This window comes from Poecile atricapillus, chromosome 4 (assembly GCF_030490865.1).
Source record: "Poecile atricapillus isolate bPoeAtr1 chromosome 4, bPoeAtr1.hap1, whole genome shotgun sequence".
NCBI classification, from domain to species: domain Eukaryota; kingdom Metazoa; phylum Chordata; class Aves; order Passeriformes; family Paridae; genus Poecile; species Poecile atricapillus.
In genome coordinates, this window is record NC_081252.1 from 2,772,982 (window position 1) to 2,793,735 (window position 20,754).

The 20,754-nt window shown below is 48.4% G+C and overlaps 1 protein-coding gene across 13 annotated transcripts in view; it reads right to left on the reverse strand.

Moving 5' to 3' along the window:
* The window catches only part of SLC4A4 (solute carrier family 4 member 4), a 143,891-nt gene that overhangs the window by 29,991 nt on the left and 93,146 nt on the right, over positions 1–20,754 (reverse strand). For 10 of the 13 annotated variants that reach the window (XM_058839097.1, XM_058839099.1, XM_058839096.1 and 7 more), the window contains 5 exons: positions 18,233–18,393; positions 15,613–15,792; positions 11,039–11,134; positions 8,615–8,691; positions 2,977–3,134 (listed from right to left, as the gene is read on the reverse strand). In XM_058839097.1, the coding sequence (XP_058695080.1) occupies positions 2,977–3,134; positions 8,615–8,691; positions 11,039–11,134; positions 15,613–15,792; positions 18,233–18,393 (672 nt within the window). The remainder of the gene's footprint in view (positions 1–2,976; positions 3,135–8,614; positions 8,692–11,038; positions 11,135–15,612; positions 15,793–18,232; positions 18,394–20,754) is intronic. The other 3 variants (XM_058839092.1, XM_058839094.1, XM_058839093.1) reach the window with 3 other exon arrangements.

Below are 20,754 nucleotides of genomic sequence, written 5' to 3' on the forward strand. Positions count from 1 at the left end.
ATTCTTCATCCTAATTCAGCTCAGAACTGCCTTCAGTGGGTAGAGCAAGATCTTTTTGTGGGCCAAGCATTACAAACACAAAAACATTAATGCATTTTAGTTGCCCAAACTAGATTATGTCTGCATAGATTTATTATCATTAAGCTATGAACACCTCCAGCTACAAAAGCTCTCACTCCTAGCTCTGCTGTACTCCTCCTCTTCCTCTGCTGAAGGCCACTCGAGAATTCCTCCCTGCTGCACACAACACATGCTGAGCTATCCAATGCCCATTGCTGCTGTTTAACTTATTGCTAATAATGCTCCAAGGCAGGGAATGTGAGGCTCCACCAAGCTCAAAGTCTCTCAAAAGTAATAACAAAATCCAATGTTTCTCTCAATGCATTGCTACAACAGCAACTCCCTAAGGGTTAAAGGCACCTGAACAAAGGAACCTCAGCCAAGTCCTGGAGGAAAAGTGCCTCTGCAGGGAAAAGCCTCTGTCAGGAGGCCAGGGAGGACCAGACTTCTGGATCTGCCCCTCACTTCCCCAGTGACCTTTGGGCAAGTTATTTCACTTAATTTGAGACCTGCAGACACCAGCCTTTCCCAGCTCTGCACACCAGGCTCTGCAAGTCAGTGCAGCTTATCTCCAAAAAACATCTTCCATCTTCTCCTGGCTCATTCCTCATCTTTCTCCCCATCTTCATTGCATTAAACAGCAGCCTTGAACACACGATGGTGCACTGCTCTGATGAAAATACAAAGCCATTCCCAAGCCATGCTGCCAGCTCAGGGCTTATCCAAATGAGGAGTCCCGAATACTGTGTGATGAAATTCAACACAACAGAAATCCTTAAAGGTTTTCCCAATCTGATTAGTAAAAAGAAAACTCGAGAAAGGCTGGGATATCTCTATTCCAACTGCATATCCCTGATTTTTCTATTACTAGCCCCGGGGCTCTGTAGCCAGGGTGGGAGAGCTGGGGGTGACCAGTCTGGAGAAGAGAAGGCTCCAGGGAGCCCCTTCCAGTGCCAAAGGGGCTACAGGAGAGCTAGGGAGGGACCTGGGACAAGGACCTGGAGTGACAGGACACGGGGGAACGGCTTCACACTGACAGAGGGCAAGGGTACATTGGATATTAAGAAGAAATTCTTTCCTGTGAGGGTGGTGAGGCCCTGGCTGCCCAAAGAAGCTGTAGCTGTCCCATTCCTGGAAGTGTCCAAGGCCAGGCTGGATGGGATTTGGAGCAACCTGGGAGAGTGGAAGACGTCCCTGCCATGGCAGAGGGCTTGGAACGAGATGGTCTTTGAGTTCCCTTCCAACCCAAACCATTCCTTGCTTCTCTCTCTGCAGTTCCTTAAGAGCAGGAAATATTCACCTAACACAGCACCCCAGGCACAGGGGCTGGATTGGCCCTGGGCTAAAACCTGCAGGTTTAACCCCTTCCTGCCCTACATCAAACCAAGGAGAGAGGCAGACACAGGTCACACTGGCAGCACTGACAGACCTGGCCCACAGCACCCAAACATCGCTAGAAACCCCGAGAGGCTGCAGTGCCCAGCTGGGACCCAGTGGTACCCCAAGTCTTACCAGGGAATCAACAATTTAACAAAAGAAAAGGAGAAGCCCCACAGGACAGAAGGCTGGGGATACCAGAGGCTCCAGCTCCAACATCCTGCAGAGTCTGAGGGCTCTAAGTGCAGGCCCATGGCAGGAATGCCGGCGGCACCGGAGATGTTCCATCACAGCTCCCCGTGGCCCTGAGGGGATTTCCTTGATTGAATTTCATAGGATGCAGCCATGGCAAATGGCTCTTCATCACTCATGAAAGCCACCTAATGAGCCTTCCTGCTTTGATTATTTGCTTTGGAGAACAGCAAATGGATAATAGTATTTCCTGGGAAAAATGCTGGCATGGAAGGACATACTGCCTTGATTAGTGCTACTGAGTAATGAGGCTGCCCAGCAATCCTGGATCTAACTTCCTGACTCCCACCACCACAGCAAACAACACCTAACCTTCCAAGTGCTGAAAAGAACTCGGAGATATGTTTAAAAAATAGTCAGTGGGATTAGAGCTGGAAGCTGAAATGCTGAAGCACACAGAGGCCAGGAATGTTGAATGAATGAATAACCTGCTACAAAATGAAGGCACATCTGGGTCCCCACACTCCTGCCTGAATGCCCAGTGTGTACAGACAGCTGTGGACGTGGCTGTAAGAAACCACTTACTGCAACTCCAAGAAATACAAATACTGCTACTAGCACTAAAGAGAAAAGCTATGTCCTCTTTCCCCTTTGTCTGGCACACAGAAAGAGGCAAGGATTCCAACAGCCATCTAACTTCCACTCCATACAAGGGCTGTGATATTGCTATGAATTCACATAGGGCAGCTTAGACAGGCAGGCATATTCGAGCAGTGACTTCAAATATTTAAGAACGCAAGACATATTGCTATTTGTGAGACTGAAATTAATTTGCTACATGAGTCACAATAAATAAAATATTTCTCTGATATTTTTCCTTGAGTCATTATGCATTACAAAGCAACAAGCCCCAGTAGAATTCTATGTCCTGGTTCACCTGACTTTTTTTTTTTGCCCCAGGAGGGTCAGAATTGAATCTTCCATTTGATCTGAGCTGAAGAGGGATAATATGTGCAGCAAAAATGTGCAGAGGGAATCTGGGATCTGTACAGAAGGGGCAGGAAAAAGGCCCCAGGACTTAAATTCAACACTGACAGTGCCCTTTACTGCTGAGTTGTTAAGTCAGTGTGTGTTTGTGTAATGGTTTACTTATAACCAAACTCGGGACCAGAAAACGATGAAGCAGCTCCAGTGAGTTTTGTTACTTTACACCACCAATCCTGACGGTTCTGCGTGTCACGGGATGGAAAGCGGTGGAGAACATCTTCTGGCCTGTTTTTTCTACTTTCCCAGGTGGAAATGCAGGCTCCCTGTGTGGTGCCCTGCCTTGGGGCTGGCTTTCCTTACCGTGTGGGAACAGGGACCTCGGTGAGAGCTCCCAGCATGACCGCCTGCTGCAGCCGCACGAAGGCAATGAAGGGGCTCTCCAGGAAATCCACCTCCCCCACCAGCACGTTGGAGGCCTCAGCGTCACGAGGCAATTTCTTCATGAATTTATTCTTCAGCTGCAGCAGGGAAAGAGGAAGGAAAAAAAAATTTTGTCAGGCATGTTCTTCTCATCTCTGCACCTCTGTGCCCTAAGTGTGCACACTGGTGGGCTCTACAGCGTGCACCCTTGGTCTGGATCCAGCCATGGGGAAATGTCATCCACAGGGAATGGGAAAACACTGCAGCAGCAGCAGCCACTGGGTTCTGTAACTCAGCCTCTGCGAGACGCCTTTGTTTGAACTTCAGCAGCGGCAGAATTAATTTGGAATTGAATTTGGAATTAAGGCTTTTGAAAACCCTGCCCTCGGCTGGTTCCCAACCTGCCCCCTCTCCCTGGGTGATCTCTGGAGATGCTCTGGGTGTGCCTGGCGAGGGGTGAATGGAGAGGAAGGATGTACTGCCAGGAGGGGGGCACTGAACTGGGCTGTGAATCCCTAATGAGCTGCATGAGGCCACTCCAGGAAGGAGAAAAATGGAAGAAGTCTCGAGAAAGCAAATGAATTGATAAAACAAGAAGAAAACTGCTGGAACTATCCTACCCCTACATGCTTCAATCAGGATTACCACCAGAAGAAATAGTAAATAAGCATCAAGGAGCACTGTGGAGGAAGTCTGGAGAAGTGCTACCAGTTCTTCCACAGCATTTGGGAGCATGGTGGTGGTAAAAAAATAATGGGAAGATGGTAAATCCACAAGAAACGTTTCATGTACCTCACCAGGTTGGCCATGTTGCTAAAAAATAATCATTCAGCAACACCAGGGCTGGTTTGGGCACCCAGTCCAAACCCAGGTGATTCTCTGAGCCAGAAGTGACTTGCAGGGTTTCCTGTGGCCAGCAGCTCCTGAGGCCCAAGGCTCCAGACCCTTCCCCCCTGCCCAGCACAGAAAACCACTGTCACTAATTTTAAAAAGTTACCATGATGGTGGGGTTTTTTTATCTCCAGATGAGTTTTGCCACTTGCCACTTTCTTAAATCATTTATCAGACAGCACTTAAAATCCATTCTGAACCATTCCCCAAAGAAGCTTTGGAAAGATCTGGCTCCTCAGCAGCATCCAAGAACAAGGGAGGGACAAGGGAGCTTCCCTTTCCCCTGCCAAACTGAACATCATTCCAACCCAACCACTAATGTTATGATAAAAGCCACAGGTCTCCAGCACTGTACTTGCAAAAAGGCACAGCAACCTCAAAATCCCAATTTCCTTAAATGTACTGTAGCACTCAGACCATCAACACCACTCTGGATCGATTGGGAATGAAAGCAGCTCCTAAGTACACACTCCTAAGCAGCACTTAGGGAAGCCTAATTCCCCCTGGAACTTGAACCTGTCTCTGTTTTTCTGTATCTGCTCACACATAGGTTTAAGATCACCTTCCCACAGCTTATCCCCTGACCACCTGTCTCCAGGGGTACCTTCCAAGCTCCAGGCTGCTCCATCACCCCAGGATGCTTTAGAGAGCCACTGTGGGTATGGGGAGAAACCAGGCAGGTAAAACTCCTCTCTGCATCAAGAAAAACAGTGAAAGTAAGGGCAAATCCGGTTAATTAAACTTTCTAGAAACTTTTCCTTTCCTCCAGAAGGGTGGCATTGGTTGTACTGGAAGACAGTAATTTTCACTGGAGCTCTGTGGAGTGAAAGTACATCACCCCGGCTGACAGACCTCCAAATTGGGAATGTCTGCTTGCAACAGTGGAGGTGAGAAGATGTTCCAACAGGAAAAGCAGGCAATCACTCCCACAATCAATCACAGGACTGCATTCCCAAGAATGGGATCCAGCCAGAGCCTCTCTGTCCATGGGTCCCCAGGAAAGGCAGGAGGGTTTCTCTAAACAAGGCCAATTTCTTTTTTAACCTCAGTGCTGGCTTTGGCACAGATCCCCTGTTGACATGGAAACACTGGGTTGAACACACAGTGTCTACACCACAACAAATAAGAAGGGTTTTGTGCCTCCCTCTGACTGCCTGTATTCATTCAGAGCCAGGCTCGTCCCACATCCAAGCCCTCTGGAAGCAGAGATAACGCCAGGTCAGGAAACTCCCCTTATATCAACATACATTCCCTTTCTATATGCTGTTGCATCAGCTCAGGAATAGCAGGTCCCTGGGAAAACAGATTTCCTTTTATGTCCCCTTTATTTTACATGTTGAGCACTGAAGGAGTCCTGGTGGTTCAGCCACTTGGAGCTGCCAAGGACATTCTAACAGAGCACAGCCAAAGGATTTCTTACAGGAGGAGAGACTGGAGTGGGAACAGCAGTAGGAACTTCCCCAGCTTCCTGTGGTCTGTTGGCACTGTGGCATCAGAGGGGCTGATAAAGTATCTATCTGGCTGTTTTCAGCCACTTTCCTTCACACATAAGCTGAAAAAAAGAGTTTTAAATGTTTTGAAAATATTAATATGTGGCTGCCCCATCCCTGGAAGTGTCCACAGCCATGTTGGACAGGGCTTGGAGCAACCTGGGCTAGTGGAAGGTGGCCCTGACCATGGCAAGGCATGGAATAGGATGATATTTTAGATCCCAATCCATTCTGAGATGCTAGGATTCTATGAATACGGTGCTAGTGAAAAACTTGATCCAACAACTTGATGTTCAGGAGCTGGAGGAATTCCCCAGCCATGAGAGGTCCTGGTTTTAGGGACATAGGTCCAGCATCACTGGTGTATCTGGCAACAGAGAGCTGGGAGCCCAGGAGAGGGCAGGAAGTCTAGATGCTCACTTACACATTGCAATATAGAAAAGAAGAATAAATTGTCCCAAAATGCTACTGCTTGTCTCTCCAGGTACAAATGCCCAGGGCATTACCTGCAGCCAACACTCCTAAAATACGACAAATGAAGGCAAATCCCTTCTGTGCACTGCTACCTCAGGAGCAGTGCTCTGCCAAAACAAACACAGTGAAAGGGAACACACCTCCTCTTCCCTAATTATCTTCATAAAATGCCAAACAATCCCAAAGCAAAAAACACAAAGAAAGAGCAAACCCCAAATCTGTGAGCTCTTACTGAAGCTGTTTCTCATCGGAGCGGTTTGAGCTGGGGCCCAGCAGCTCCTGCAGGATCCTGAGCCAGCCTCTCTGCAATCCCAATGGATCAAGCCACCATTCCCATGGCAGAGACAGCCAGCTGATGCCAACTGCCTGATTCTGCCTGGCTCCCTGGCAGTGGGGATGAACCCAGGAGGATTCTCTGACACATCACATCTCTGACACGTGTGTGAAACCCAAACCTTACAACTCCCAGAGAAAAGGAGCAGGAATGCTCCAGATTAAAGGAGTATGCTGGCTATAAACTCCCTAGGATTATTAGCTGCACCACTCCAAACAGCATTAAAGGCTGCAGAGCTGAATATTAAGGATGTAGGAAGACAGGAAAATCACTGGAGGTACAAAGAAGTTTGGATAAAAGCATTCATTAATTGTATACATACACACACATATATATATATACATATATATGTGCATATATTGTATTGAAAGCCTTTTTTTCCTCTAAAACACAGGCACACAATCCTCTATCTGTATAAAACACCAGGAATTGATTAAGGATGCAGGAAGGCAGCCCTGCTCCATGCAACTGCTATAAACTGACCTCACCCGCCACAGTTCTTACACGCAGACAAACAAATAAAAATTGGGATTTTCTGTGTCTCCAGCAGACTCCCCCCTGCCTGGATGGCCTCACTAGCTGTCCAGATTCCAGATGGGATGCCCAAATAATGACAGCCAGTCTCCCTGCTGCCAAGGCAGGCGAACCTGTTCCCTTAGCAGCTCGTGTTGTGGTAACACGATGGATTATTGCCGTGCCTCCCGTATGGCACACTGAGTCCTGCTCAGGAAGTTGCCAGGCACCACCACAATGCCACAAACTCAGTCAAGGCAGGACTTTGAATGAAAACTGAGCTCTAAGGTGATGTCTCAAGGCACAGAGGACAAGGCTCCCACTTGTGCTAAGTTCATCAGCAGGACACGGGCTAATTAACTGAGAGGATTTTTGGAACCCTGTGCTTAGCAAGAAACAGTTCTCACTACCAGGAGCCAGGCTTTCTGTACACTGCAAGTTAAGAACTCTGGAGTGTGCTCCCAGCTGCATCTAATAACAGATTTCCCAGATATCAGTGCTACCAAAACATCTATTTTTATACCCAATTCTCCACAGAAGTCCATTATCTGAATTTCCAGAGACACGGGAGGAGCAGTGGGGACCGTCTGCACCGCTGAGAGCTGCAAGGCTGCTTCAAGGCTCAGCCCCAGCTTCGGGCTGGTGTAGCATAAAAACCCCAATTACAGTGGGATAAAAAATATAACACAGAAGTTTGTTCAATGGCAAAAAAGCTATTTAACAATCCTCCTTCTTCCCCAGGTGTGGCTGTGTGTACTAAAAGAAACTGCTATTTTAGAAAACACAACCAATACAGATGGTACTACAACACTGCATGACACTGAGGTCAGTGCAAAACACGCTGTTCCCCTTCTCTTTCCATAGAAGTGTATTTCTTTAGGTAAATATCTATTTCTTTTTACAATATTTAATTAGTCTGGACTCACTTTTCTACCTCAATTACATTGCTGTGTCCCTTTCAGGCTACACTTACAGAAGACTCTGACCAGCCATTGTTGAAGAATGGGAGTCACCCCCAACTGGCCAGCAACTCTGTGCTACCCAAATAATTTTCCAAAGTGACTCTCATTTGCATTCATAATCACCATGGGACTAGGGAATGCTGAAAGACGCAGACAAAAAAAGAGATTCTCCGAAAGAAACAGCCGGGCTTTGAGAATAACCCACTTTTTGAACCCAGACAAAGGTTTTTTGAAATTTGCACAGAGACCTCATTCAGCCACCAGTTTTTCTAAGAGTTGGAATAAACTTACTCTTACCCCTCAGAACGGGCAGCCTTGGGAAAGGACGGAAACACACACAAAGACAGCCCGTATGCCATACCCCAAACATTACCCTAGTCTAACAAAGAGGTCAAGTCCGTGGAGATTTGTCACTGGAGGCCAATTTTAACTCAATTACTGACTGCATTTTGGAGCTGCTCTCCCACATTACCTGTCAGCACAGCCACCCTCCTGCTGGGACATGCAGGGGGAGGTGGCACCTTTGTTCCACCAGCTGCTGCAGCAGGGACACGCTCCCCTGTGTGCTCCTGCTCTACCCCATGGTTCCCCTGAACACTCAGCCCAGGGTGCTCCTCTGCTGGCCCTTGTAACCCCTCAGCAGGAAGAGGATCCAAAATCCATCACTCCCTAGGTATTTTCCCTCTTTTCTCATGGGGATCAGCAAGATGCCATCTATGTGGTGTCACTTGCTTCAGACCTTGCAGGAGATTAACCTGCTGCTTCCAAGGGCTGGTGTTTAAAGAGTGGAGGAACCACTCAGAGGACTCGACAATACTCACTCCTCTTCTTCTTCAGGTACAGTGGAGCCCTTCCCCCAGCATCCAGCTCCTCTCCAAACACATCCCTGAGCGAAGGCTGGACCTGGAGCTTACCTGGTCCTTCTCAGGCTTGTCCGAGATGTCGTTGAGGCTGGTGGAAGTCAGGTTTCGGTGAGCCATGGCTGGGCTGCCTGTAACAACAATGTTGACACCATTAAAACACCTGCTTGCATCCAGTTCAGAACACAGAGGCTCAGGCTACAGCAACACCTTTCCTTGGGAGGCTGGCATGGGGAATTCCAGACCCTGCCAAACTGTTTTCTGTCACTTGATGTGGCACAGGGGGGACTTAAGATGCTAACACTTCGTCACCTCTGACCCACAGCACTCCAGTGACTCCCAGGACAGCAGAAGAGTCCAAGGACTTTCCATAATTCCTGCCCGTGGGAGAAAGGCAAAGCAGCACCACACTGCTGGCCAGGTCACCCAGGACCCACCACAAACCCATCCCTCCATGGGGCTGGGACCTTCCAGGGTGCCAAGCCCTGGCCTCAGCTCTCCTGGCATGGCTGGCACCTGCCCCCCTCCATCCCAGACACTGCACACAGCGCAGGCAGAGAGGGAGGGCAGCAGCTCCTAGTCCTTTGAGACAGCCTCTAATGAGCACCTCCCTCGTTCTGAGTAAGCTCATTAACTAAGCTCAGGAGCCTTGAGCATCTCACTGATGAAAACAACGTGTGTGCCACGCTGACGGGCCAAGAGTCACCAATTCCTGACACCAGATTCTCTGGAGAGGTGAAGAAACTCTCCAGAGACACAGCAGAATAATTAAATTTAAACCAACCCAAAACACAAGCAAACAAGAAACCAAGAGTAAACAAAGACTTCTGGGATGGATACAGGATTGGAAATCACAGCTGTCAGTATGAACTGTTACAAATTATCCTGAAATGTTCCCATCTCTTCTCATCACGTTTGCAGGAATCTGAAACACAGCACCAGCAGCTTTCATCCCAAAGTTTCTGACCATGAACTTCATTGGAAAGACAGGAAATATTAAGGAAAAAAAAAAATGGCAAGGAGGCATCTCCTTGCCTCGTTTTTGAGGCTGTGTTTTGAGACAATATTTATTTGATATTATTAAAAGGAATGTCCAACTTCTCGGTTTGAGAGAACTCCCAACACAGCTCCCAGCACAAACAAGCTCAATAATAAATCAGCATCAGGAGCAAATAGCCAAAGGAGTGGGAATAAAAAACTCTGCACTCCCCAGAGCTGGGTTTTCTTTATAACATAGGTGAGGACAGATTCAAAGTAGCTGTACCTGCTGTGTGTTACTGCCACGTCCAGCACCATCAGCACAGCCCAAGCCAAGCACAATTAGACAAATCACATATTACAAAGGGGGATCCTCAGCTTCAGCTCTTCCTGCTGTTATTTAAGACCCCACTTGGCTGCTATTTTTTTCCAGATTACATCACTTGTTTGCTTTGTTTATTAGATTCCAAGCCGCCTGTTGTTCCCTGTGATATAATGACCCTTCTCCCAAGAGGAGGAGGCTTGTGCCTTTCTCTCCCCATGCTACCAGCCTCCTTCTCCTCTGTTGAGGGATGGTCAACACAGCCACAGAAACTCAGAGCAGCTCCAAACAAACATTCTCCTAATGGGCTCCACACAGCCACACAAACTCACCACAGTTCCAAAAAATCACCTGGAGTGCAAAGTTTTGGCTGCTCAGACCCCTGTGGAGGACTTCTGGCACACGACACTCACCCTCTTATGGTGTTTGCTACCAGGATGATTGCCTGATCCAGGCCCAGCTCCCATTCCTTTCTCTCTGGCAAAGGTGACATGAGCCTGTCCGTGGCTGTGCTCAGCCAAGGACTCGTGAGGGAAGCACGGCACGCAGCCCAAAGCCCTCTGTGCTATTATCTCATCCTATGCATCAGCTCCATAGTAACCTGCCAAGGGGAATACCCTGGAATTCAGACTTCAGTCTCCTGCCATGGCCACCAGAGAACACCTCTGTGCCACAGGCTGTGCCTTCCTGGGAGGAGCAGTCAGCTCCTCTGGGATCAGCAAGGCTCCCAGGAGTCATGTCTGACACAGGGAATCAGAGAGGAGCAGTGCTGGAGACCTGTCCAGCTCACACCAGAGAGACAAAGCTAGCAGACTATTTGTAAGGATCATTCATGTGAAAATTAAAATATTTAAGCCCCTTCAACAGACGAAGGATACTTCAAGAGACCAAAAAAAAACATGCCAGCAACCAGCTTAGATTCCCCTTGGAAGTGGAGTCTGGCCTGACCTACCTGCTTCATCCCAGATGAAGGAAAAAAGGAAAACAGAATGAAACAGAGCAGTGGAGGGGACAGTGAGCATAAAACAAACAGCCAGAGTAGCACCACTCCCCACTGAAGGCATCTTCCCACTGTTAATGCAGCAGCAAGCGTTAGGAGCCCGGCTGGTGGGACTTGCCACTTGCTCTTCCTCTGCTGGCCCCCAGGCTGCCCGCCCTGAGCCCTGCCCAGCACTTACTGAGCCATCCCACGCTGGGGCTGCGCTGCACTCCCAGTTCATCGTCCAAGGTGCGCGTGGCCAGGCAGGGCACGGAGCTCTCGAGCGGGCTGCGTGCTTGTGCCAGGCAAGCAGGAGACGGGAGCAGCAGCAAAGAGCAGGAAGAGAGCAAAGGGGAAAAGTTAAAAGAAAAGAAAATAAAATTATGCCAGAAAGAAAGGCTCGAGCAGTGGTACAGGAAAGCCAGGCAGGAGAGAAGGTTTGAGCTGCACAGTGCGGTCACCAAAGCCCACTCATTTAGATCCTGACATCTCCCCCGTAGCTCCACCTCGCAGCGTTCACTTGGCAGGGCTGGACACAGCTCTCCATCCCTGGTCTCTGAAATTCAGGCATCTCTGAAGCAGATCTCAAGGAGGTCAGTGAGCAGCTGCGGTGCTGGTGGCACCGAGCACTTCCAGGCCACAGCACCACCAGTAACAACAGGTTTTTGAAAATGAAGATCAGGTCATGTCCCAGGAGCAAACTTTGAGCATCCTGACCCCATCCATACATATTCAGGCACACCAATCCAGACTAGGAAATGCTCACCTTAGTCTGCAGCGCTTCCAATGATGCCAATACATACACTGATGGGGGTTTTCCAAGCATTCCTTGGACATCACCTCACTTCTGACTTCAGCTGCTCTCCTCTGTGCTGGTGTTGTTCAGCTGATGCCACTGCTCAGCTATAAAGGCACTGAGGTCACAGTTCAGGTGAAAAACACTGAACTGAATAATGCTGAACCAGAGGAGCCATGGCTGACCCATCCCTGAAGTGTCCAAGGAACAGAGCTTGGAGTAACCTGGGCTAGTGGCCCTTCCAGTGGCAGGGGGCTGGAACAAGATGCTCTTTCCTTCCAACCCAAACTCTTCCAGGATTCTGAAGTAGAATAAAACCTTCCTCCCCAGCACAGGCAGGTACCCTCCTGTCTGTGCCTCAGCTGACACCTTGCCAACAGCCTGCTATTCCCACTCAACTGTTTGCAAACCATGCTGCCAGCACTGTGTGAACAAGCAGAGCTCAGGAGGTGTTTGGGCAGCGCCCACGCGGTGGTGGGACTGTGCCATTATTTACGGTGGTTAAACACACACACTTAAACACATCACAGCTTTCTACAGGCTCTGCCAGCTTGGCTTTAGCAGCATGTGATCGCTTCTCGCTTGCCAAAGGCTCCCACAGGTGTTAAAATATACAGAACGCTGGCAGGCACGAAGCTCTGAAAGAAACATTTCAGAAGGGATAGCAAATGTCATCACAGAAGGCTGGTAAATATTGATTGGTCCTCAGGCACCTGCAGAAGGGATGGGGAGCACAGATCCCACGTTAGACCGTGGCAAACCCCAAGGTGTGCCAGCTGGAGCCCTGCTAGCCCAGGTGTTACAAGGGCTGTGCCAGGAAGGGATACAATGAACTCTTCAAAAGCCACTCAACAAAACCAGACACACACGAAAACCTGTCAAAAACCCATCAAAACCCCCTGCAGGAGTCCCATCAACATGTAACATGGAAATATCCTTGCTGAACACTTCATACAGCTCAACCTTCTACCAATGGAAGCAAGGGGAAAAGGGCTGTAGCTTCTCAAGGTCACGTGGAGAGATTGCTTAGTCCAGCTTGGTACGCCCAGAATTTTGGCAATCATCTTTTTCTTACTGAAGAGACAGCAAAAGAGTGTTAGGATTTACCCTCCTCCATCCATGGCACACAAGGAACTACCCTCTTTTCCTCGATTCCTTTCCCAGAGCAAAGGGATTCCTGACAAACGCCCTGCCGCAGCATGACCCACGCCAACTTCTATGATGCAGAGATGGAGAGCAGAGCACACCTTGGCCGTGTCTCTGCCCATCTGATCACTACCTCACCTTCAAACAGAGCACTGACATGACAGATGGGGGCTGAGGATGACTCCCTCCCAGGAACCACAGAGCCACTCCCATCCCTAGGGAGCATTGGGAAAGGACAGAGATGCTCCAGGATCAGTTATGGCAGGGAGATGGGCAGTACATCATTCTTTCTTAGGTTCCTGAATTTCTAGAGGCATCTGGGATAACTGCATGGGGCTCATTCATCTCTGAAGTAAAAAAAAAATAACATTTTGGAGGCCCTAAGACTTCAGTTATTTAAGCACTCTGAACCAAGTGAGACAGAGGAACCTCAGGATTTTTTTGAGCCATGGCCCAGGGTGTATTTCCAAATTTCAGATCTAGCAAACAGATCCCACCCTTGAAGTATTCAAGGGCAGCTTGCAGAAGGTGTCCCTGCTGAGCCAGTCAAGCAGGGGGCAGCTACACCAGCCTATAAAGCTGCTGTGCAGAGGGCAGGCAGATGCTCAGACCTGCTGGCAGCATCAATATTGGATGGAAGTTTCACTGACACTGAAGTGAAAACAAACACCTACCTGGAAAGAAACTCTAGGGAAATTTAGGAGTGCTTGGGGCTGGTGGCACAGCCATTATGGTGATTAACTATGCTAAGAGACAGCTGCACTCCTGTTGGCCTCATAAAATTTTTATCTGTCTAAAGGACACGTGAGACATTCATTGAATCCAAGGTATATAACCTGATCAAATATGTTCTGTAGTTACTTTTTCATTAAAGTGTAAATAATAAATAACTGTAACGACTTTTCATGAGGTATTTCCCCCATATGTCAGTCTCACCCTCCTAAAGTCTCAATGCACTTGTCCTGCCATGGAACAGAGTGTGCTATACATCCTCAGAGCACAGAAATAGCCCAGGTGGGAGCACAGAGACACAGCAACATGAGAGGAGTGGCTGATGGCCAGACCAGGAAAGAATTCTTGGAGAATCAGTCCAACTGAGCCAGGACCTGCACAGCCCATTCAAACAAGAACAAGAAATGAATGAAATTGAAATCACTTAAAATCCAAGTAAAGAAGGCCCTTAGCCATGAAAAATGAGCAGGGGCTCAGTGAGAACATGAGGAATGCCCTTTGTCAGCATCGCTCTTCCTGGGATAAGCTTTGCCTACGTGCAGGAAAAGGGGTTTGCAGCTGAGAACTGAGGGCATCCCCTAAAAGAGACGACTGAAATGCCCCTTGTAGCTGAAACCTTCACCTGAAACCAACAGCTGAAGACGTGTCTGTCTGGTGTTCAGCCTCCCACACACCATGGCCACAGGCCAGGATTCCTCCCCTCACAGCAAACTCGGCCATCAAAGGTGCAGCAAGGGTTGGAGTCACAGAGGTGCTGACAGGAAGCAGATGCCTTCCATCCAAACCGTGGGGAGCACAGCATGGGAAGGCACCACAAGGCCAGGCTGGCTGGGGTTTGTAGCCACGTGGTCCCGCAGGAGTCCCTGCCCGTGGCTCCTCCAGCTCTAGGGCTCCCCTGGCCACGCTGAGCCCCTTCCCTAAAGCTGTGATTTCCTCCCAGTGCTCTCCCTGGAGTGCAGTCCCTCTCCTCTCCGTGGGACTCGTGCAGGGATATTCACCGAGAACGCTGCCGCGGCTCACATCACCGCGGGCGCGTCACTCGCTCCGTCAGCACCGCATCCACGCGACACGACACGACACGACACGACACAGGGCATCACCCACCGCAACAAACAGCTCCACGTGCACACACACCCCTGCTGCAAAACCAAAGGATGACCCAAGGCAGGAAATATTAATCAAGTGTGAGAATAGGTTAGGGAGGAGTGTTAGGGTGAGTTTTAGAAGCCAAACACAGTAAGCTAAGAGGCCTTTGGTGAAGCAGGAAGAAAAGAGTTTCTTCACTTGCTTTTATTTCTGGGTATTTTAAAATGGCAACTTTTAGCCCAATTTCCAGACTGCCACAGGAGACAGTTGAGAGAACTCCAAGAGAGCTGAGAGGCTTAAAACACCTCTTTTTTTAATTACCATGAGCAAGAAGACCCCAAATCTCCACCCAGGGGCAAGCATTGAGTCAGTGCCCAGGCCTCTGTAGCTGTCTGCACACACACACACACACACACATTTAAGGACACCACTACCAACATGGCACTACCTATTGCACCTTTTTTAGGGAGAAGAAGAGACATATTCACAACACACACCACAAAACTACTTTAGGACGAATAAAGCAGGATGGAAATCAGCTTTACCCCACTGGACAATGATTGTATGGCAATAAAATGCAAGCTAGATGTTACTGCCAGGTCGTTTTGGATCCACAGTGCCACCGGCACTGTCTGTTACAGACATGGAATGCACATGGAAGCTCTGTCTCTGCCCAAATGTTTCAGGTGATCAGCCTTTTAAGGCTCAGGCCCCACCAAAGTTTTTTGCGAATCCCCTTTCCTATCGTTGTTCCTAAACCATCTCCTCGACGCCAGCTGCAAGAGCATCCCCTGCCTCCCTGCCTGTCCCCTGAGCCCCTGCCAGTCCAGTGAAGATGTGGTTAGAGCCGTGCCACGGGCCAAGCAGCCTGCAGAGCCCCCGCTGATGCGCCATCAGCACGGTCTCGCTACTCCCACGGGGGTTAGGAAAGCGGTGTCAGGGCCACGCAGTTAGTTCTGGGCGGGCGGGTTGCTGTGACAGAGAAGGCCAGAGCCAGGTAGCCTCTGCATTACCATTATCGGGGTTGGAAAACATCCTACTTGCACTGGAGACGGTCTTTCCAATGTCAGCCAGCGAGCGCAGGTTGGATTTCTTGGTCTGGTGCCGGTGCTTCCTGAGCAGGGTGTAGGTGACCTTGTCCTTCAGCTCGGATTTCAACAGCCCCGTCTCGATCTGATTGTCAACGATCATCTCTGTGGCACAGGAAGGGGGAGGGAGGGGAGGGCAAAATGAACCACAGAGCTCAAAACTGCTTCAGGGAGGGCAGAGAGAGAGGGATTGGAGGAATTTTCACCCTGTCTTTTTGAAGGCTTTCTTGCCATCTCAAAGCCAGGTTTTATTTGTATGAAAATCTCTTTCAGACATTCCTCTTGCAACAGAACATAAGCATTCCCATCCAGCATGAGCCACTAACACACACCTATTGCACTGAGATTCCTTTCTGCTACTCCCTACATGCCACTGAGCCTATTTCAAAAACCAGGGCTCTTAGCTCAGAAATGGAATCCCCTCTGAGCCTGGACTTTAGTGAAGATGCTATAACTTGCTGTATAAGCAAGTTCCAGGGTGCTCCCAAAAAACACACAGAAAAACTTCCATCAGATTCAACAAGGCCTGAGTTCACCCTGCATGCCCCCCAAGTAAAAGCTAATCTAAAGACAGGAGGAAGTCCTGGAGATGAGCCACTAATTAAATCATTCACTTGCAGGACTGAAGTGATGGCAACTACAAACGGCAGAACTTGCTCCACTTACCACAGGATGGATTAGATGGCTTTACTTTGCACGGAGTCACCAGGAGAAAAGGCCCCCAGCGTCCTCAATGCCTGCTCATTTCCCATCAATTCCCTCCTTTCTCCTCCCTTATCCAGGAGGAAAAAGGCAAAAAGGTGGCCAGACTTATGAACAATGTCCCCTGTGCAGTAAATCTCGCATGAAGTTGCTCCCCGATGACTTGAGTTCAAGCGCCGTCCCCTGAGGGCAAGTGGCAGCTCGTATTTGTCTGCTGGTAACTTTTATTTGTGCTAATAATAAAAGTTATGGCGAGGGGGAGGCAAGACACCCATCACATTTACTAACTCAGTGAGTCAGAAAGTCATCCTCTACGTGCTGCCCAAGAATTAATGCCTCTTCAAATCCCTAAGGAAGAGCCTAGTTCTTCCTCTCCAATTAAGGCAGGGTGGGTACACGCACGTAGGTACCCTTACACAACACGTTTGGCAAAAGGCTGACCTTTGCTAAGTGTTATTTTAATACAAGCTCTTCTTGCTCGTGGTTTTGGTTAGTGACTTTTGGAGTATTTCCTACAGAACCTTCATTCAGGTTTATCCTTCTCTATCTGGCACTTCCCTGTTGCTGATAAAACACAAACAACAAAGAGAGTTTTTCTTTGGAGCTTTCCTTTCCTGTGTGTCACTACCAGACACCAGCCAAGTGATCATGATTAAATCATCCTGGAAATCCAGTCCTGGATATCCCTACCTGTCTGATTAAGGGTCTGGAGCAGCAAAAACACCCCGCTCAGGACAGTGTCACAGCAAGAGCAGCCACCAATGTGTAATTTAATCTCCTAGGAATTAGATTTAATTTGGGTGTTGAAGAAGGAGATTGAAGGCGACATCTCGAAGGGACTTCAAAAGAAAATTTAATGTTTGAGGGTTTAAGGTTTCATACCATGAACATCAGCTTCTGAAGCAGGCTCACCTTCAGCAGAAAACTTGAGAGGTTCTTGGGGTTTTTATTTTGTTAAAACTTTACAAAGCTGTGCATTTGGATACATAGACACAAAAGCAAAGGAACATAAATGTCACCATAAACACTTGCAAAACCAACTTCAAAACTCCTTATGTAATGCCAGAAGCAGCTGCAATTCCAAAAAAAAATCCAGTGTATGGGAGAATTCCATGCCAGGATAATTTTGACCTTACTTCCTGAGATGACCATTCAGAGCACTGAGTTTTGGAGGAGGAAGTGTTTAATTTTGCTCTTTTACAAAAAATTTTTTACATGCTCTCTTCATGTAACAGCTCATGAACTGAGTTTTTTGGTTAAATGTCCCTCCACTGGATGGCTCACTTGGAAAATTTATTTTCCCTAAGTTCTTACACACCACAGGCAACGTGATCTGGCTCTCAGCACGTCACTGAGCATGTCAGCCACAGCTAATCTGACCGTACCAAAGCCACCCTCTCATTCTGCAGCGAGGAGAACCAGCTGCTGCTGGGGTGTGGGGTGTCCCATCCTAAACACAGCCCTACCTCCTTCAGTGGGCAGCTGAACACCTCACCCAGGAGCAGCTCCTGGCCCGAATGGTTCTGCATGAACGGCACCTGATGGGTGTCTCTGCTCCCAGAGACGTGGTCCTTCCACACGTCACCTTTTCTACAGTGAATATATATTAAATTCATGTTTTTCATTCTTCTTCCTGCACTGAGAAGGACTCTGTTCATCTATCTGTTATCCTTTCCCAGGCACTTTCTAGTTTCCCCTGTTATTCCTTGTTATTTGGGGGGCTTTTTTCACTTTTATTGGAAAAGCAGCGCTTTCTCATTAAAACCATCCATAAAACCAGACCAGGGTTAATAAAAACGTGTGGGGAAGCGGTGAGGCAAAGAGTCAGGACAGGTGTACTTACCCACCACCTGTGGGAGGGAAGAGGCCTCCATATCCAGCATGATGGAGCCCTTTTCGATGCACGTCCTCAGCTCGAACAGGCTGTGCAGAGACAAGGTGGCCACGTGCGGTTTGCTCCATCGCTCCCCACCTTGTTCCACCTTCTCCTCAAACTTGATCCACCTACGACAGCGCAGAGCAATGAGATGGGGTTAAGGCTTCTGCCTCCTTGCAGGGAAACAAATCCTGCATTTCTGGCCGTAAGGGGACTTGTCCCTCATTATCTTGGCAGCTCTGGTTTAATGGTTGGACTCTATCGTCTTAGAGGGCTGCTCCAAACTAAATGATTCTGTGATTCAAGTTCAGGAAATAAAAGATGGAATCGGCCACTGCCAAGATGCAGGCAGCATGGAATGCCATGCCCACAGGGAGCACATCCCAGCCATGTCTGAAGGTGCTCTCAGAGAATAAATGAGCCACCAAAGGAGAAGGCACAAATTAAGGAGCTCATTCTTTCCCTCCAGCTGCTGTTTAATGATTTAACCAAGCAGGTCTGAAAAAATCCAGAAAACTTATCTCTAATGGAAGCTGAGAGCAAAGGGTAAATCCTGGTTGTGCAAAACACTCTTCACACCCCTAAAACCACATCCCAGCAGCAGGGAAGCAGGAGGCTCCCCTGCAGCCTTGACCCTGCCCTTGGCTCCGCTGCACCCGGAGCACACAGGGATGAGCACACGGCTCCAGCCAGGCTGTGGGATCTCACCTGGCCCACACCTTCTTCCTTACCACAGCACCCAGCAACAGCTTTGCTGGAAACTGGGGGTGCAGGAAAAGGTGGTTCAATGTGCCCTAATGGCAAAGCAGAAATGCTTTTTAATCCCCTCTTGAGACATCATATCAATATATGTGGAAAATGAAAATTCCAGTGACTAATATAAAGGGATTATTAAGAAAAAAAACTGCACACATAAGGTAAGGAAGCTCATACATTTGCTCAAAACAGTATTATTAACAGCAAGCAAAATTATCTTTAATCCTGAAAAATGTATTACTTGAGGATTAATCAATTATGCTTCACAATTGCAATAATCTCTTTTTGAGACTTTGTTTTTTTAAAGCTGCTTTTTACCTCAAGCTACAAGACTGATTTTCATCTCCAGTTAATAAGGTCCTTTTAGTTCCCAAAAACTAAGAGTTTCCTAGGACACCTGAGGGACCTGGGTGGATGCAACTCTGTGCACCTCAAGGGGCTTTGTGCGATGTGGGACCGAGTTACATTTACCCTGTAAGAGCAGGAAGGCTGCAAATTACCAGTGTTTGTCCTTCCAGGGAAAGTGATTACTCACAACTACCAACATTTGCTTTTTGTTTACTTTTCTCACTACACTCCACAATCCCAACACAATAAACCAAACATGAACCTGCAAACCCGGATGAATGAATGCAGGCGGTCAGAGAGTGGCTGTGGGTTGGGAGGGACCTCAAAGCTCACCTAGCTCCAAACTGCTGCCATGGGCAGGGGCATCTTCCACTAACCAGCATGGGAATGAAAGCTTGCATTCCAGAGGTGCTCACAGGAGTGAAGCAGAAAAAGGAAAAGACCTGCAGCAGCTGGAGGCCCCCAGCCTGTCGTGAGGCTCCGTGAAGTGTCCTTGGGAACCAAGACATGTCCACCATAGCGTGGGGACTGTTGCTCCGTAAGGCAGGGAGAGGGCAGGAAGGTAATGGGATTACAGAGAAAAGGAATGGAAGTGCTGGAGCGTGGGATGGTGGATATGGGTTTTTTCAACCTCTTTTATGATATTTTTTTTTGTTTTATAAGCTGTGCCAGGAATAACATTTTTATCGTTCACGGGTTTACACCCGATAATATCAACACAGCTTTCACAGGGGTGTTGGGAGTGAGGAGCAGCAGACAGAAGGAACGTGTAGATGTCAGAACAGAGCAGGAGAAAGATCAGGAAGATAATTTGATTGTTTGTTCTCTCAAAATACGAGTGCAGCCTTTAGCCCTGCACCAGCATGCAGGCAGTGCTGCTCTCCCCAGCTGGGAGCTGTGCAGTTCTGCACTGGGGCCAGGGGAAGCATCAACCCCACAAGGTCTCTTCTGTCCTCTCCTCTCTCCTCCACCTGCACAGCCCTGCACTTTTTCCTGTGTTCAGCACCTGCTCATGCAGCTATAAAACAACCCCAAAACAACTGGCAGATCCTGTGCCCACTGAAGCACAGCGCCAGCCGGCTCTGGAGGCACTGTGAGACACTCAGGAGCTCTCAGGAGGTTCTGTGGGCGAGCTTAAATAATTTCAGCAATGTGCTGAAAAATTCTGAACCATCTTTGTAAGATCACTATCCACAAAGGTAGGAGGTTGGGCCAATTTAAAAATTAAACAGCACCTCAACAGGGTGCTTCATTACTTCTGTGTCATTTATACAAAGCATCATGGATCCACTCAGGTTGGCAAAGTCCTCTAAAATCATCCAATCCAAATGCTAATCCAGCAAAGCCAAGGCCACCACCAACCCATGTGCCTAAGCATCACATCT